Source organism: Salmo salar, chromosome ssa22 (assembly GCF_905237065.1).
Source record: "Salmo salar chromosome ssa22, Ssal_v3.1, whole genome shotgun sequence".
NCBI lineage: Eukaryota > Metazoa > Chordata > Actinopteri > Salmoniformes > Salmonidae > Salmo > Salmo salar.
In genome coordinates this window covers 61185327-61204931 of record NC_059463.1, presented here as the reverse complement: position 1 = coordinate 61204931, position 19605 = coordinate 61185327, and the positions used below count along the sequence as shown (strand labels likewise).

The window sequence follows — 19605 nt, the reverse complement described above, 5'->3', positions numbered from 1 at the left end:
TAACCCCACCTCCACCATGGGGCCCATACCATAACCCCACCACCACCATGGGGCCCATACCATAACCCCACCTCCACCATGGGGCCCATACCATAACCCCACCTCCACCATGGGGCCCATACCATAACCCCACCTCCACCATGGGGCCCATACCATAACCCCACCTCCACCATGGGGCCCATACCATAACCCCACCACCACCATGGGGCCCATACCATAACCCCACCTCCACCATGGGGCCCATACCATAACCCCACCACCACCATGGGGCCCATACCATAACCCCACCTCCACCATGGGGCCCATACCATAACCCAACCACCACCATGGGGTCCATACCATAACCCCACCTCCACCATGGGGCCCATACCATAACCCCACCTCCACCATGGGGCCCATACCATAGCCCTAACCTCCACCATGGGGCCCATACCATAACCCCACCTCCACCATGGGGCCCATACCATAACCCCACCTCCACCATGGGGCCCATACCATAACCCCACCTCCACCATGGGGCCCATACCATAACCCCACCTCCACCATGGGGCCCATACCATAACCCCACCTCCGCCATGGGGCCCATACCATAACCCCACCTCCACCATGGGGCCCATACCATAACCCCACCTCCACCATGGGGCCCATACCATAACCCCACCTCCACCATGGGGCCCATACCATAACCCCACCTCCACCATGGGGCCCATACCATAACCCCACCTCCACCATGGGGCCCATACCATAACCCCACCTCCACCATGGGGCCCATACCATAACCCCACCACCACCACCACCACTCTCTTCAGCCATTCCTTTTGAAAGTAGTCAAAACAGGTCCCCGTTTTTTTTTTTTTTGTGTACTACATCATCAAAGTGTTTATTATGTCAACCATTTTGTGTGATATTCAATGTCCTGCAATTTTGTTTAATTTTTTTATTATTCTTTTTAGAAGAAACAAAAAAAAATTGCAATTCTATTTGTACTATATTTTATTTGTTATGTTTAATATCCTGTAGACTATCTTTAATATTACTACTGTATTACCGTCTCCTGTGTGCAATCTGAATTTTTAGAACATAGAATTCCGGAAAGGAACAATAAGGTTGAATTAGCATCCCAATGGTTAAAACACTAACCTGGGTTTGGTGTGTTGATGTGGCTTTAAATATATATATATATATATATATATATATATATATATATATATATATATATATATATATATATATAAGATCTGCATCATTTCCCCGACCAGAAACAAAGTCAGTCATCTGTCACCTATTGACATGATACAGACAGACGAACATTAGTCAGTTTTCCAGACAGACAGACAGTCTGAAGAGAGGAAGGCCTGGCACCTCGTGAAACTGAAAACCCCCCCCCATCATCCACCATCATCCATCATCCATCATCACTGCAGTGTGATTCAATTATTCAAGGTCAAGTTAGATAGTATGAAGTGAAAGAAGGCAATGTAACCTTAATCTCAATGCACTACATTGAAAGAGTTTGACATGTTTATATTATCTAAAGATATGTGTTTAAGACCTGTAGCTGTTTATCGGGGTGTTTCTGTTGCCGTGACAGAGAACAGCTCCTTACGGTTACAGCAGGGTTTCTCAAACAACGGTCCTTTTTTGTTTTTTACCCATAACAACTACACAGCTGATTCAAATGATCAAAGCTCGATGATTCGTTGATTATTTGAATCAGCTGTGTAGTGTGAAAACCACGGGTTTTTTTCTCTAAAAAGCTAATTTACAGGCTATGTCCCAAATGGCACCCTATTTAGTGCACTACTTTTAGTCCAGGGTTCCCTATTTAGTGCACTCCTTTAGACCAGGGTTCCCTATTTAGTGCATTACTTTAGACCAGGGACCATAGGGCTCATAGTGCATTATTTAGGGAATACGGTGCCATTTGGGATGCAGCTGCATTTCTCCTGACAACCATGCAGACCAGCACACTGATTAGTAACCCTCACCCTGTACCCTGTACCCTGGATCAGTCATCACCTTTTAACCCTGTACCCTGGATCAGTCATCACCTTTTAACCCTGTACCCTGTATCCTGGACTAGTCAACACCTTTTTAACCCTGTACCCTGTACCCTGTACCCTAGATTAGTCATCACCTTTTAACCCTGTACCCTAGATTAGTCAACACCTTTTTAACCCTGTACCCTGTACCCTAGATTAGTCATCACCTTTTTAACCCTGTACCCTGTACCCTAGATTAGTCATCACCTTTTTAACCCTGTACCCTGTACCCTAGATTAGTCATCACCTTTTAACCCTGTACCCTAGATTAGTCAACACCTTTTAACCCTGTACCCTGTACCCTAGATTAGTCATCACCTTTTTAACCCTGTACCCTGTACCCTAGATTAGTCAACACCTTTTTAACCCTGTACCCTGTGACAATGTGTATGTGAATGACTCTCGTTGGAGATTTAGATAAGATGCAAGCATAATCCATTACTGAGGTGTCACCGGTCACGATATCCTCATCAGACACTCATAATGCACCTGTTTGTCTATCTTAAATAAGCCTGCACACTAGATTAGTCAACACCTTCTAATCTTCAGGTGATGCTCTCGGCAAGATAGCGTTTATGAATTGCTTGGTGGTTTAAACAGAGCGTGAGTACTTGGTGGTTTAAGTACTATTCTGACTATTACTGTTTCACTGCTGCCTTTTGATGCACGTTCAAAGATTAGAGTTACACGTCTATTTCCTCTTAACAAATCTCTGACTAGTTTCAGTGCTTACAAGAATACACACACACACACACACACACACACACACACACACACACACACACACACACACACACACACACACACACACACACACACACACACACACACACACACACACGTCTCTCTCTCTCTCTCTCACTCTCTCTCTGCAGAAATGCATCAGCATCTCCCTCGGATGAAAAAACCACAGATAGAGAATCGTCTCAGTCAGACGAAATATGCAGACTAAGGTTTCGTTTCAACACGTTTTTCCTTTCAAATTGTCTCATTTTGTATATTCAAACAAGGTGAGGCCAGAAGGGTTTTCGTTCCAGTAAAGGTGTGCTGCCTGCTGGTAAGTGCTCTGGTGCAGGGCTGCCTGCTGGTAAGTCTTCTATGTGGGTCATGTTTGCGGTTAAGAGTGTGGACACCAGTAGCTTAACGTCTGCTGTTATGGTTTAGTGCATGGTGTCAAGCCTCGAGTCAGTTAGTGTTAGAAACATGGTATCTAATGTAGAAAAATAATCTGTACTCACCGAAACGGTCTTTACATTTTAATGTTATTTAGCAGAGGTCAAAGAATCATATGTGTTTCAGAGTTCAAATCAAAAGTGTATTTGTCACGTGCGCCGAATACAACAGGTGTAGTAGACCTCACAGTGAAATGCTGAATACAACAGGTGTAGTAGACCTCACAGTGAAATGCTGAATACAACAGGTGTAGTAGACCTCACAGTGAAATGCTGAATACAACAGGTGTAGTAGACTTCACAGTGAAATGCTGAATACAACAGGTGTAGTAGACCTTACTGTGAAATGCTGAATACAACAGGTGTAGTAGACTTCACAGTGAAATGCTGAATACAACAGGTGTAGTAGACCTTACTGTGAAATGCTGAATAGAACAGGTGTAGTAGACCTCACAGTGAAATGCTGAATACAACAGGTGTAGTAGACCTTAACAGTGAAATGCTTAACCAATAGTGCAAAAAAGGTATTAGGTGAACAATAGGTAAGTAAAGAAATAAAACAACAGTAAAAAGACAGGCTATAAAAGTAGCGAGGCTACATACAGACACCGGTTAGTCAGGCTGATTGAGGTAGTATGTACATGTAGATATGGTGAAAGTGACTATGCATATATGATGAACAGAGAGTAGCAGTAGCGTAAAAAGAGGGGTTGGCGGGTGGTGAGTTTGTACTGTATGCCTCTTTGGAATCCAACACCCAAAGACATCTCATTCAAATTTGCTGTTCTGCTATTTCAGAAGAAGAAGAAGCAGCACATGATGAGATCAGATTCAGAAGGTTTTTATTTGTGTCGTCGCTGAGGCATTACAACAGAATGTGGAACACTTAAAAAGGCTTTACATTTTAAAGTTTAAAAGAAGAACTGAGGTAAAAAACTAAAAACGTTCCAAAGTAGAACATTTTATTTTAAAACTGCAGAGCAGAGAAAGTAAAAAAATAAAAATAAAATCATAAATAAATACAAAAAACATTGTAGCTAAAACACCCGTTTGTTAAAATCTCTTGAAAAAGAGATATGGAAAAGTTGATTTTTATCTCAACTAGACTAACCTGGCTAAATGAAGGTTAAATGAAAATACACTCTACCTCACAAATGTTTTAGAACACCTACTCATTCCAGGGTTTTTCTTTATTTTTACTATTTTCTACATTGTAGAATAATAGTGAAGACATCAACACTATGAAATAACACATATGGAATCATGTAGTAACCAAAAAAGTGTTTAAAAAAATACAAATACATTTTACATTTGAGATTCTTCAAAGTAGCCATCCTTTGCCTTGATGACAGCTTTGCACATTCTGGGCTTTTCTCTTGGAAACCCTCTAAGTTATTGTCAATGTTGTTGGAAAATGGTCGAAGTAGCTGATTTCTGTTAAAAGTTACATTGTTTATTGTGAATAGAATGTTGGGAGTTTTCAACCACGGAAGCTTTAGAATTTCGAGGAAATCCCATGAAAGTGGATGAAGTTTAATAAGTTCAATACAAGTTTTTAATAGTTTTAAAAAGTATAAATAGTTTTTAAAAAGTTGTCTGAAATAATAATGTCAGAAATAATTCGTATAGCCACACTTTTTCACAAGCCACACTAATAAACATTTTGATGCGTTCCACTTATATTCACGGACGGTTTTAATTTAAATCAATACTGATATTGGTAGTAAATATACTGTAAGAGCGTTGGACTAGTAACCGAAAGGTTGCAAGTTCGAATCCCCGAGCTGATAAGGTACAAAATCTGTCGTTCTGCACCCTGAACAAGGCAGTTAACCCACTGTTCCTAGGCTGTCATTGAAAATAAGAATTTGTTCTTAACTGACTTGACTAGTTAAATAAAGGTAAAAAAATTAAAATATATATTTTTTAAAAGCAGTCAATGATCACATATTAAAACATGTTAAAGGTACATTCTCTGTCACACTGGTAAATGTATAGCCTAGATTTCCATTCTCACTGGTTTTTACACATTTATAATAACACATGATTCCTTATTCCACATGGTGGCTAGTTTAACGTTGTGACGATACCATAGGGAAGGAAGGAAGGAAGGAAGGAAGGAAGGTGCAGAAAGTCAATCCTAAAAAAAAAATTTAAAAAAATGCTACACATTTGATGCAATACTTTACAGCAGAATGTTTCAGTCAATATGACTCAGTAATAAACGTTTTGATTAACCTGAGACTAAATGTGGTTCAGGGACTTTTTAAAGAAAAGGTCCTGTGTGCCTTAGAGCGTGACGCTTGCAAGCTCAGCCAAGGTCAGAAACAGGGGTTTGCTTCCCACTGGGACTACCACCCATACAAACAAAAATGTATGAAAAGCAGTACTCTCAGTCACTTTGGATAAAAGTTAAATGCCACATATTATATTGTAATGATGAAGTCCTCAGAAGTAATTCTTGAAGGTGTTCTTTCAGAACTAAAGAGTAGGACCAGAGACTAGACTAGTAACGTAGAGAGCAGGTCCTCAGGACCCATAAACTTTAGTCTCACGGTCTTCCACAATGACACAGTCCCAGATATTTGGGCTTTGGAGGTTATTAGAGGTTAGGGTTAGTCACAGAACTCTGGCAAATTCTGATTGGTCCAGGCTCAGGGTCATGGGTCAGTGTTTGCGCCTCTTAGAGACCAGGTACTCCTCGATGTAGTTGAAGAGCAGGTCCAGCTCTCCCATTGCCTTATACAGGCCCTTATCCTGCATCTAGACACACAGGAAACAGACACTCAGGTTAGAGGAACCACACACACACACACGCGCCATATGTGCGCACACACACACACACACACTCATTCAACTCACTCCCTGAGAGGCTGAAGGAGACTTACCTTCTTATACGAGGAGATGAACTCGTTGATGTCAAACGGTTTCTTACAGGAGAAGTAGTTCCTCTGTAGAGCGAGAGAGAGAGAGAGAGAGAGAGAGAGAGAGAGAGAGAGAGAGAGAGAGAGAGAGAGAGAGAGAGAGAGAGAGAGAGAGAGAGAGAGAGAGAGAGAGAGAGAGAGAGAGAGAGAGAGAGAGAGAGAGAGAGAGAGAGAGAGAGAGAGAGAGAGAGAGAGAGAGAGAGAGGAGAGGGGGAGAGAGAGAGAGAGAGAGAGAGAGAGAGAGAGAGGGGAGAGAGAGAGAGAGAGAGAGGGAGAGGGAGAGAGAGAGAGAGAGAGAGAGAGGGAGAGAGAGAGAGAGAGAGAGAGAGAGAGAGAGAGAGAGAGAGAGAGAGAGAGAGAGAGAGAGAGAGAGAGAGAGAGAGAGAGAGAGAGAGAGAGAGAGAGAGAGAGAGAGAGAGAGAGAGAGAGAGAGAGAGAGAGAGAGAGAGAGAGAGAGAGATTAGGATTGTTATAGTAGTAGACTGTTGCACCACGCAGCAGTATTGGATGCAGAGTGCTGGCTGCTGCAAAAGTATACTGGGAACACAAAACACACATTCTCTCGTTCTCTCTCTCACTGTCTGTCTGTCTGTCTGTCTGTCTGTCTGTCTGTCTGTCTGTCTGTCTGTCTGTCTGTCTGTCTGTCTGTCTGTCTCTTTCTCTCTCTCCGTTCTCTCACTGTCTGTCTGTCTGTCTGTCTGTCTGTCTGTCTGTCTGTCTGTCTGTCTGTCTGTCTGTCTGTCTGTCTGTCTGTCTGTCTGTCTGTCTGTCTGTCTGTCTGTCTGTCTGTCTGTCTGTCTGTCTGTCTGTCTGTCTGTCTGTCTGTCTGTCTGTCTGTCTGTCTGTCTGTAGCGTGGGAACAGTAGGTTTGTTGGATGCTGTGTACGTTAGGAAGTAGCCGTGTTGTGTGTTTTGGGGTTTAGACCGCCAGCTGGCTCCTAAATCGGATGTTTCTGACGAGGCTTGTATATTACTACTATGTCATACAACCTGACAGAGCTTTAATGACATGAAACACAACCATGGAAATATCATCTCAACAATATCCCTGTGACCTTAACCAAACCACATCATGACACTTTCACATCATACACTCAGAACGCTTTCACAGGATATAGGACCAGGCTATATAGGACCAGCTTATATAGGACCAGATTATATAGGACCAGATTATATAGGACCAGATTATATAGGACCAGGCTATATAGGACCAGATTATATAGGACCAGGCTATATAGGACCAGGCTATATAGGACCAGATTATATAGGACCAGGCTATATAGGACCAGATTATATAGGACCAGATTATATAGGACCAGATTATATAGGACCAGACAATATAGGACTATATAGGACCAGATTATATAGGACCAGATTATATAGGACTATATAGCACCAGATTATATAGGACTATATAGGACCAGACTATATAGGACCAGATTATATAGGACTATATAGGACCAGATTATATAGGACCAGATTATATACAGTGCCTTCAGAAAGTATTCACATTTTGTTGCGTTACAAAGTGGGATTTAAAATGCATTGCATTGTCATTTTTTGTTAGTGGAAGATACATTTTAAAATGTATAAAAAAAAAAAAATGCATGAAAAATACAACACATATCTTGATTAGATAAGCACCTAACAGCAGAGAATGTATGGCCAGTCTATATATCGGTCCAGTCTACATATCGGTCCAGTCTACATATCGGTCCAGGCTACGTATCGGTCCAGTCTACATATCGGTCCAGTCTACTTATCGGTCCAGGCTACGTATCGGTCCAGTCTACATATCGGTCCAGTCTACATATCGGTCCAGTCTACGTATCGGTCCAGTCTACATATCGGTCCAGTCTACATATCGGTCCAGTCTACTTATCGGTCCAGGCTACGTATCGGTCCAGTCTACATATCGGTCCAGTCTACATATCGGTCCAGTCTACATATCGGTCCAGTCTACATATCGGTCCAGTCTACATATCGGTCCAGTCTACATATCGGTCCAGTCTACATATCGGTCCAGTCTACATATCGGTCCAGTCTACGTATCGGTCCAGTCTACTTACGCATAGGACGATCTCTTTCTTCAGCTCGTGGAAGATGTTTCCGATGGAGTCGATGGGAGATTTAAAGTGGTTGTTCTGCGTTCTGTTGTTCATGGCGGTGGGCAACACCGTGTCGAGGTAGAACTTCAGGATGCTGTCCATAGCGTGACACCCCACCGGGCTCTGAAGAGGAAACAAACCTCATTAATATCACACCGACAGGGAGAGGAAGAGTAACTAACTAACTAACACTAACTGAAGAGAAGGACATTTATACTGAGGAAACTATCCAGCAACTCTTGGAGTACATTGGAAGTTGATTTCAAAAATTACATCTCTGTTAATAAAATCAACACAAATTGGCATGGAAATACTACAGTAGAACTAGTATAACCATCAATATAACCAGTATAACTAGTATAGCCATCAATATAACCAGTATAACTAGTATAGCCATCAATATAACCAGTAGAACTAGCATAGCCATCAGTAGAACCAGTAGAACTAGCATAGCCATCAGTATAACCAGTAGAACTAGTATAGCCATCAATATAACCAGTATAACTAGCATAGCCATCAGTATAACTAGTATAGCCATCAGTATAACCAGTAGAACTAGTATAGCCATCAGTAGAACCAGTATAACTAGTATAGCCATCAGTATAACCAGTAGAACTAGTATAGCCATCAGTATAACCAGTAGAACTAGTATAGCCATCAATATAACCAGTATAACTAGTATAGCCATCAGTATAACTAGTATAACTAGTATAGCCATCAGTAGAACCAGTATAACTAGTATAGCCATCAGTATAACTAGTATAGCCATCAATATAACCACAGTATAACTAGTATAGCCATCAGTATAACCAGTAGAACTAGTATAGCCATCAGTATAACCAGTAGAACTAGCATAGCCATCAGTATAACCAGTATAACTAGTATAACCAGTATAACTAGTATAGCCATCAGTATAACCAGTATAACCAGTATAACTAGTATAACCATCAATATAACCAGTATAACTAGTATAACCAGTATAACCATCAGTATAACCAGTATAACTAGTATAGCCATCAGTATAACCAGTAGAACTAGTATAGCCATCAGTATAACCAGTAGAACTAGTATAGCCATCAGTATAACCAGTAGAACTAGCATAGCCATCAGTATAACCAGTATAACTAGTATAGCCATCAGTAAAACCAGTAGAACTAGTATAGCCATCAGTATAACCATCAGTATAACTAGTATAGCCATCAGTATAACCAGTAGAACCAGTATAGCCATCAGTATAACCAGTATAACTAGCATAGCCATCAGTATAACCAGTAGAACCAGCATAGCCATCAGTAAAACCAGTAGAACTAGTATAGCCATCAGTATAACCATCAGTATAACTAGTATAGCCATCAGTATAACCAGTAGAACTAGTATAGCCATCAGTATAACCATCAGTATAACTAGTATAACCATCAGTATAACTAGTATAACCATCAGTATAACCATCAGTATAACTAGTATAACCATCAGTAGAACTAGTATAGCCATCAGTATAACCAGTATAACTAGTATAGCCATCAGTATAACCAGTATAACTAGCATAGCCATCAGTATAACCAGTAGAACCAGTATAGCCATCAGTATAACCAGTAGAACCAGTATAGCCATCAGTATAACCAGTATAACTAGCATAGCCATCAGTATAACCAGTATAGCCATCACTATAACTAGTATAGAAAACTCTATCCTGCTGTTAGAATAGACAGAATAATGTGAACTCACCTTCAAGTGGTGTAGAATGCCTTCGTCCAACAGGGAAGTCTCCAGCTCGTCATTAGCCTCCTGTAGACAACAAACAGCCCAGTTTTTAGACTCTGTTCCCTGACGCTTGTTTTGTCTCAAATCAAAGTTTGTTCATCACGTGCACAGGATATAGTGAGTGTAAACGGTACAGTGAAATGCTTACTGAAGGCTAATATATCTATGTTTCTTCCACAATATGCATCAAGTCTCTCTGGCGTCGTGGTTAGTTGCCTTACTATCAATTCCTTATTTTTTTTCCTGTCTTTTTTTTTTTTTTTTTGCTGTCAAAAACTGAAACTGAAGTCATTATTTAGGACAGAAGCGTCTACTTTTACTAAACAAATAGTTTGAACAACAATGTAATATGTCTTGCTGGGATTTGACCCAATTAGCTGTCGTCAGCGAGTGTTCTGGTCCCCGAGATCTTCTCTCTACCCGTTGAGCAGGTGACGTTTAGAGGTCGGCGTTTCGAAAGGAACTCGGAATCAAAGTTAGCGCTCGAACACACAGCGAAAATCAATGGGATTTTGTAAACCACGTGATCAAACGAAGCTCCGGACGATCATTGATCAAGCGGTAATGTTACTTTGAAACTAGTTATCGGGAGCTCCGGTATCAATCGTCCCATCGATTACCAAGTGCTATAACAAAACAGATGCTGCCTGCATTCTGATTTTCATTTGGTTGTCATGGCAGGGGTCAGAGACAGTCAGTAGAGAGAGAGAGAGAGGGAGAGAGACCACTGCCCATGTTGAGGCACAGGGCGAGGATCAACAGGTCATCAGAGTTACAAGGCAGTCTGGTAAAGCAATTTACCGCAATTTACATCATCTTGGCTCGACTGTAGCCTGACTGTAACAAACGTCGTTGGCTGCGTTCTGATTTAATTTGGTTGTCGTGGAGATTGAAGGCATGGCTGCGCTCAACAATTGATACAAAGCAGTTTGAACCATGTTGCTGTCTGTCATATCCACCAGGACAAAACCCGCTTCCCAGAGATAGAAAAACAATATGCCTCAATAGGTATTTGGTGCATTTAAGTGAATTGAGACTAAAAATCTGAGCCCTCTCTACCATATATACACACAAAGACCCATCTTTGTATAAAGTTGCAACCGGTTATTGACTGTTATTGAATATGTATGTTTTTTTTTTTTTAAACCTTTTTAACAATAACTTTCGGCATGTATAAATTAAAAATCTCTAGGAATAATATTGACTGAGGTGTCCCTTTTTGGAAAACGGAAAAAATAATTCCTGGCAGGGCCTAGTTTTATAGTTTTATTTTAAGGAGGTGGAGTTTTTTAAATTGTGAATGACAATGATTTGTTGCTATGTGTTTCTGAAGTTTTTGTTTGAGCTTGTTGGTGACTTTCTGAACTGTTAAGAGTAAGAACACAGTTTAAAATAATAAGAAAAATATTAAAGTGTTTCAGTTGTGATATTGACAAAATTATCAGATTTTTTTTTTTTTGGGGGGGGGATGTATTTTCCCTTAAATTCACCAGATATAACCATTTCATAGCTATTTGTGTGTATGTATATATATATATATATTTTATAATCTCACGGGGGCATGGCCCCGGACCCCCCTAAAGAGAATTCACACTGGAACCAAGTGACCCTGACCCCCCCCCCTCCCCAATATCCAACACAAAGTTATGCCCTTGACTTACGTAGTAGTATAGTATATATGTAGTACTTACATATGTAGTATAGTGTACAGAGAGAGAGAGAGAACTTACATAGTAATCTCTGATGGTGGAGAAGGATGTGCGGAGTTCCTTCAGTCTGACGGGGAAGCCCTCTATAAAGGAGCAGCAACGGTCGGAGCACGGTGCACGTCTGCACTGGGCATGCTCACACTGCAGCGCTGCAACCAGCAGCACGGATAGGAGGAGAGAGGAGTAGGAAGTCATCCTGGAGTCTACTGGTGCTGCAGTCTATTGTTTCCACACTCAACTGGGTACTACACTCTACTTCTGGTTCTGGTGTCTCTCTCCTGGTAAGTGGAGTGCGCCGGGTCGTGGTTGTCCTCTTGAAGAGTAGACAGGAGAGCATGTGTAACTCTGGCCTAAAACCCCTCATCATTTATACCCTGAGAAACGCCTCAAACTGTTTCCTCCTGTGATGCGAACACAGTCGGTCATGTGATCTGGTGATGGGGGTTAGAGGGAGGGAGTTCCTGGCAGCACTAGGGTTAAAACATCTCACACTTGATGTTTTATGATGCAACATATTCAGTCATTTACATGTTTATTGCGTTAGGGAAAGTTCTGTGTGTGTAATGAGAGACAACTCACTCCTCCCTCCCTTCCTTCTCATTTCATATTCACTCATGTTCTTTAAGAACCTTGGACAGAAATAGAGAGATGGAATAGATATTTATACATGAATCATTAACAAAAAAAAATCAAAAAAACTTGCATCTTCTGTTAAATTTGCTTTGTAAGTGTTTCTGTCCGTCACGGCAGCGTTCTGGTTTCTTAGGGTTAATAATGTCAAGGATGCAGCTACACTGAGTGGACAAAACATTATGAACACCTGCTCTTTCTGTGACAAAGACTGACCCAGGTGAATCCAGGTGAAAAGCTATGATCCCTTATTGATGTCACCTTGTAAAATCCACTTTAATCAGTGTAGATGAAGGGGGAGGAGGTATGATTAAATAAGGATTTTTAAAGAAAATTGATACATGGATTGTGTGCCATTCAGAGGGTGAACGGGAAAGACAAAATATTTAAGTGCCTTTGAACGGGGTATGGTAGTAGGTACCAGTCGCACCGGTTTGTGTCAAGAACTGCAATGTTGCTGGGTTTTTCCACGCTCAACAGTTTTTCCGTGTGTATCAAGAATGTTCCACCACCCAAAGGACATCTAGCCAACTTGACACAACTGTGGGAAGCATTGGGGTCAACATGGGCCAGCATCCTTGAGGAACACTTTCGACACTTTGTAGAGTCCATGTCCCCGACGAATTGAGGCTGTTCTGAGGGCAAAAGGGGGTGACACAATATTAGGAAATTCCTAATGTTTTGTCCACTCAATATATTTTAATTGTTATGTCTTCATATGACTAGCACTAAGGAGATTATTGTGGACTACAGGAAAAGGAGGACCGAGCGCGCCCCCATTCACATCGACGGGACTGTAGTGGAGCAGGTTGAGAGCTTCAAGTTCCTTGGTGTCCACATCAACAACAAACTAGAATGGTCCAAACACACCAAGACAGTCGTGAAGAGGGCACGACAAAGCCTATTCCCACACAGGAAACTAAAAAGATTTGGCATGGGTCCTGAGATCCTCAAAAGGTTCTACAGCTGTAACATCGAGAGCATCCTGACTGGTTGCATCACTGTCTGGTACGGCAATTGCTCGGCCTCTGACCGCAAGGCACTACAGAGGGTAGTGCATACGGCCCAGTACATCACTGGGGCTAAGCTGCCTGCCATCCAGGATCTCTACACCAGGTGGTGTCAGAGGAAGCCCCTGAAAATTGTCAAAGACCCCAGCCACCCCAGTCATAGACTGTTCTCTCTACTACCGCATGGCAAGCGGTACCGGAGTGCCAAGTCTAGGACAAAAAGGCTTCTCAACAGTTTTTACCCCCAAGCCATAAGACTCCTGAACAGGTAACCAAATGGTTACCCAGACTATTTGCATTGTGTGCCTCCCAACCCCTCTTTTTACGCTGCTGCTACTCTCTGTTTATCATATATGCATAGTCACTTTAACCATACATTCATGTACATACTACCTCAATTGGGCCGACCAACCAGTGCTCCCGCACATTGGCTAACCGGGCTATCTGCATTGTGTCCCACCAACCACCACCCATCAACCCCTCTTTTTACGCTACTGCTACTCTCTGTTCATCATATATGCATAGTCACTTTCACCATATCTACATGTACATACTACCTCAATCAGCCTGACTAACCGGTGTCTGTATATAGCCTCTCTACTCTTATTATCAAATGTCTTTTTACTGTTGTTTTATTTCTTTACCTACCTACACACACACACACACACACACACATACCTTTTTTTTTCTCGCATTATTGGTTAGAGCCTGTAAGTAAAGCATTTCACTGTAAGGTCTACACCTGCATCAATTCAATTCATTCAAACGGCTTTATTTATCCCCCTGGGGATCATTCTAACATTACGTTATTTAATGCAGGGTCGGCAACAGACTGATTAAAAATAAGTGATTTCAAATAATAATAATTAAAGATTTTTGGGGTTTTTTGTTTGAAAAAGACTGTAAAATCCCCAAGAATTCGGCCAAAAAAAAAGTTCTGTTCCCAAAAGTATTCCCACAAATAAAAAGAGAAGCTGTATGTGATTGTGTCTCAATGTAATCTAGGTATGAAATTATTGTTATTTTCAAAATACAATCTCTTTTTTTTGGGGGGGGGGCTTGCTTGTGGTCAATTTGCAGTGAATCTAGTGGCCTACCACTGATTTAAACGCTGCTGTCTAGGTTTGTTGAGCTCTCTGTGTGTAATATTATATGTTTCTGATAAATTATCTCACGTTCACTACAGTTTAATAACTAATAAACATATTCAGACATTTTCTACAGTGTTTCTGATTAAAGTCCTCAAATGTCTTTTTTTGTTTACAAATATTGGGATGTTTAGATTATTTGCTGGATTGCGACAAGGTTGGATTAGACAGTGAGTGACACAGTGGGGAGAAGCATCAAATATTTGAAATAACCGAAATGTATTTTACTTTTTGCCCTTGCACTACACAGCTGAGAGAGAGAGAGAGAGAGACAGACAGACAGACAGAGAGACAGACCCAGAGACAGACCCAGAGAGAGAGACAGAGAGACAGACAGACAGACAGACAGACAGACAGACAGAGAGACAGACCCAGAGACAGACCCAGAGAGACAGAGAGAGAGGGGGAGTCAGAAAGATGAGAGAGACTCAATGAGGATAGACTTGCTATTGAGAAAGGCTGTTGTTGGCAGACCTGATTCTCAAGAGAAGACAGGCAAAGTGCACACTGCACTGTATATCGTCATAATATGGCATTTGAAATGTCTTTATTCCTATTGGAACTTTTGTAAGTGCAATGTTTATTGTTTAATTCACTTTTATTTCTTATCTATTTCACTTGCTTTGGCAATGTTAACATATGTGTCCAATGCCAATAAAGCCCATTGAAAAGAGAGAGAGAGAAAGAGAGAGAGAGAGAGAGAGAGAGAGAGAGACAAAGTGATGTCTTCTCTTGTTCTTCTCTCCATCTTATCTTCTCTCCATCTTATCTTCTCTCCATCTTATCTTCTCTCCATCTGTCAGAGCCGATCTTGTTCTTATAATGTTCAGTGGTAAGTGATGACGGCTATTGCTGGATTATCTATAGGTCAGAGTTGTAGGTGAGAAGAACACATGACACCGTTATGATTAAGCATTTCTGATCAACAAGCTAATGACGTAAAATGCTTATGTTAAACCACACACACACACACACACGCACGCACACAGTGTGCAATAAAGAGTCGAGTGATAAATGCTGAGCAAGCCTGAGTATGTCTGTATACCTGAGCTTGTAACACATTCTCTATCATAAGACCTGTTCACTGAGGCACAAACATGGCCTCCAACATCAAATCAAATCTAATTGTATTTGTCACATGCACCGAATACAACAGGTGTAATAGACCTTACAGTGAAATGCTTTACTTTACAAGCCTTTAACCAACAATGCAATTTTAAGAAAAATAAGTGTTAAGTCAAAAATAGATAAGTAAAAATGTTTAAATAATTAAAGAGCAGAAGTAAAATAACAATAGCGAGGCTATATACAGGGGGGGTACCGGTACAGAGTCAATGTGCAGGGGCACCGGTTAGTTGAGGTAATATGTACATGTAGGTAGAGTTAAAGTGACTGCATAGATAATATACAGAGAGTAGCAGCAGCATAAAGGGGGGAGGGGGGGGGGGACAATGCAAATAGTCTGGGTAGCCATTTGATTAGATGTTCAGGAGTCTTATGGCTTGGGGGTAGAAGCTGTTTAGAAGCCTCTTGGACCTAGACTTGGCGCTCCGGTACCGCTTGCCGTGCGGTAGCAGAGAGAACAGTCTATGACTAGGGTGGCTGGAGTCTTTGACAATTTTTAGGGCCTTCCTCTGACACCGCCTGGTATAGAGGTCCTGGATGGCAGGAAGCTTTGCCCCAGTGATGTACTGGGCCGTACACACTACCCTCTGTAGTGCCTTGTGGTCGGAGGCCGAGCAGTTGCCATACCAGGCAGTGATGCAACCAGTCAGGATGCTCTCGATGGTGCAGCTGTAAAACTTTTTGAGGATCTGAGGACCCATGCCAAATCTTTTCAGTCTCCTGAGGGGGAATAGGTTTTGTCATGTCCATTTCACAACTGTCATGGTGTGCTTGGACCATGTTAGTTTGTTGGTGTTGTGGACACCAATGAACTTGAAGCTCTCAACCTGCTCCACTACAGCCCCGTCGATGAGAATGGGGGCGTGTTCGGTCCTCCTTTTCCTGTAGTCCACAATCATCTCCCTCTGACCTCCTCCCTACAGGCTGTCTCATCGTTGTCGGTGATCAGGCCTACCACTGTTGTGTCGTCTGCAAACTTAATGATGGTGTTGGAGTCGTGCCTGGCTGTGCAGTCACGACTGAACAGGGAGTACAGGAGGGGACTGAGCACGCACCCCTGAGGGGCCCCTGTGTTGACTGCCTCCCTCTGTCTGTTAAATCTATTGTCTTGTCCGTTCACCTTCTGAATGACACACGTACACAATCCATGTCTCAATTGTCTCAAGGCTTAAACACACAAAACATGTTCCTCTATTCAACATTTGAAATGAATTAAAAGACACTCTTATCCATCATATTTTTCTCCATACTGGTCCCCCATTGGAAGCGAACCCGCAACCTTTGCGTTGAAAGTACCATGTTCTACCAACTGAGCCACACAGAATTGACAGCCGACCCCGTGGTGGTGACGGTGGTGGTGGTGGCTGTGGTGGTCGTGGTGGTGGTGGTGGTGGTGGCTGTGGTGGTGGTGGTGGTGGTGGTGGTGGTGGTGGCCGTGGTGGTGGTGGTGGTGGTAGTAGTGGTGGTCGTGGTGGCTGTGGTGGTCGTGGTGGTGGTGGTGGTGGCTGTGGTGGTCGTGGTGGTGGTAGTAGTGGTGGTGGTGGTGGTGGTGGTGGCCGTGGTGGTGGTGGTGGTGGTGGTGGTGGTGGCCGTGGTGGTGGTGGTGGTGGTGGTGGTAGTGGTGGTGGTCGTGGTGGTGGTCGTGGTGGTCGTGGTGGTGGCTGTGGTGGTTGTGGTGGTGGTCGTGGTGGTCGTGGTGGTGGCTGTGGTGGTTGTGGTGGTGGTGGTGGTGGTGGTGGTGGCCGTGGTGGTGGTGGTGGTGGTGGTGGCCGTAGTGGTGGTGGCTGTGGTGGTCGTGGTGGTGGCCGTGGTGGTGGTGGTGGTGGTGGTGGTGGTGGTGCCGTGGTGGTGGCGGTGGCCGTGGCGGCGGCAGTGGTGGCGGTGGCGGTGGCGGTGGCAGTGGTAGTGGTGGCGGCGGCGGCGGTGGCAGTGGTGGTGGTGGTAGTGGTGGTGGTGGTGGTGGCGGTGGTGGCCGTGTGCTTACCGACCAGCAGGAGTGGGCCGTGGTGGAAATGGTGAGGGCCAGGAATGACATACAGCTGTCCAAACTAAAGCAGGTCATTGAGGAGAACGATGACAACTTTGCCAATGTGGCATCCATCAGCCTTCCAATAACTGAAGAGGTAGTAGGTATCTATGAAACACATTTACATGGTGCCTTTGGAGAGAAACAACAGAAACACAACTAGCAAAACTGAAACCTACTGACTTGTGTCATGGCTGACTTGGCTGGTCTTTCAGCAGGTGTTTCAGTCTTTCAACAGGTGTTTTATTCATTACCAGGTGTTTTATTCATTACCAGGTGTTTCAGTCTTTCAGCAGGTGTTTTATTCATTACCAGATGTTTTATTCATTACCAGGTGTTTTATTCATGACCAGGTGTTTCAGTCTTTCAGCAGGTGTTTTATTCATTACCAGGTGATTCAGTCTTTCAGCAGGTGTTATATTCATTACCAGGTATTTTATTCATTACCAGGTGTTTTATTCTTCACCAGGTGTTTCAGTCTTTCAGCAGGTGTTTTATTCATTACCAGGTGTTTTATTCATGACCAGGTGTTTCAGTCTTTCAGCAGGTGTTTTATTCATGACCAGGTGTTTCATTCTTTCAGCAGGTGTTTTATTCATTACCAGGTGTTTTATTCATTACCAGGTGTTTCAGTCGTTTAGCAGGTGTGTTATTCATTACCATGTGTTTTATTCATTACCAGGTATTTTATTCTTCACCAGGTGTTTCAGTCTTTCAGCAGGTGTTTCAGTCTTTCAGCAGGTGTTTTATTCATTACCAGGTGATTTATTCATGACCAGGTGTTTCAGTCTTTCAGCAGGTGTTTCAGTCTTTCAGCAGGTGTTTTATTCATTACCAGGTGTTTCAGTCTTTCAGCAGGTGTTTTATTCATTACCAGGTGTTTTATTCATGACCAGGTGTTTTATTCATTACCAGGTGATTCAGTCTTTCAGCAGGTGTTTTATTCATGACCAGGTGTTTCAGTCTTTCAGCAGGTGTTTTATTCATTACCAGGTGTTTTATTCATGACCAGGTGTTTCAGTCGTTCAGCAGGTGTCTCAGTAGAAACTGTTACACTATATCTGAAGTTATCACGGAGATACTGAGTCAGAGGATTCTTATATATTAGAGAAATGATAACGGATCTGATTGTGTGTGTTGTGTGTGTCCTAGTCGTTAAGAGCATTGGGCCCAGTACATGGAAGGTAAGCTGATTCAAATCCCTGAGCTGACTAGGTGATTTTTATCATAATTCCTCTTGTAAGTGGATAAGAATAGCTGATTAATGACATGTGTACTATACATCAAATAATGTGAGGTCCTCTGCTCAGAATTGAAGTGGGTTTTTTTTTTAGATGTACTTTATAACCTATTTATAAAACTCACAGGATGCCAACACGCACAAACTGTTCTTAACCCTCACGTTGTTGGGGTTGTGACAAGGGTTAGGTTTAGGGGATTTACGGTATTGCAGCAGATGTGATGGACAAAAGTACAATCCCAGATTTGAGAGAGAGAGAGAGAGAGAGAGAGAGAGAGAGAGAGAGAGAGAGAGAGAGAGACATTGAGTTTCTGTTGGGCAACAGTTTCAGTTGAGATCAATCATGAGGAAAAGCTGTGACTCTGCTTACTCACATATGATGAAGGATCTTCATTTGAGCCATTTTTGCTACAGCAGGAAAATAATCCTGCATTAACAGAAAATGTCAATTATTATGTGGATTATAATTAATGGATGTTTTTTGTTGGGGTTGATAAAAAAAATAAAAAATAAAGTGTAAGGGAAAATCAAGTCTGAAATTTGTGGAAATTCCAAACTTCCAAAACCTTTTTAAACCTCAAATACACTACAACTTTTCCTGAAAGTTCTCCGGCACCATGGGGATCAAATGAAGATCCTATATCTGTGTTTGCAGCAACAGGAGGGACACTTCTCCTCTCTTTTCCTCCCTCCTTTCGTCTCCTATCTCT

The 19605-nt window shown here is 42.4% G+C and overlaps 1 protein-coding gene across 1 annotated transcript; it reads right to left on the bottom strand.

Annotated features, from left to right (window-relative positions):
• Positions 1–4039: 4039 nt before the first annotated feature.
• Positions 4040–12114, bottom strand: LOC100136512 (interleukin-10). The gene is made up of 5 exons (XM_045705802.1): positions 11738–12114; positions 9972–10031; positions 8208–8369; positions 6103–6165; positions 4040–5977 (listed from the first exon to the last, which is right to left on the bottom strand). Exons 1-5 carry the CDS (start codon positions 11909–11911, stop codon positions 5882–5884), a joined length of 555 nt encoding a protein of 184 aa, XP_045561758.1. The 5' UTR covers positions 11912–12114; the 3' UTR covers positions 4040–5881.
• Positions 12115–19605: the final 7491 nt, after the last annotated feature.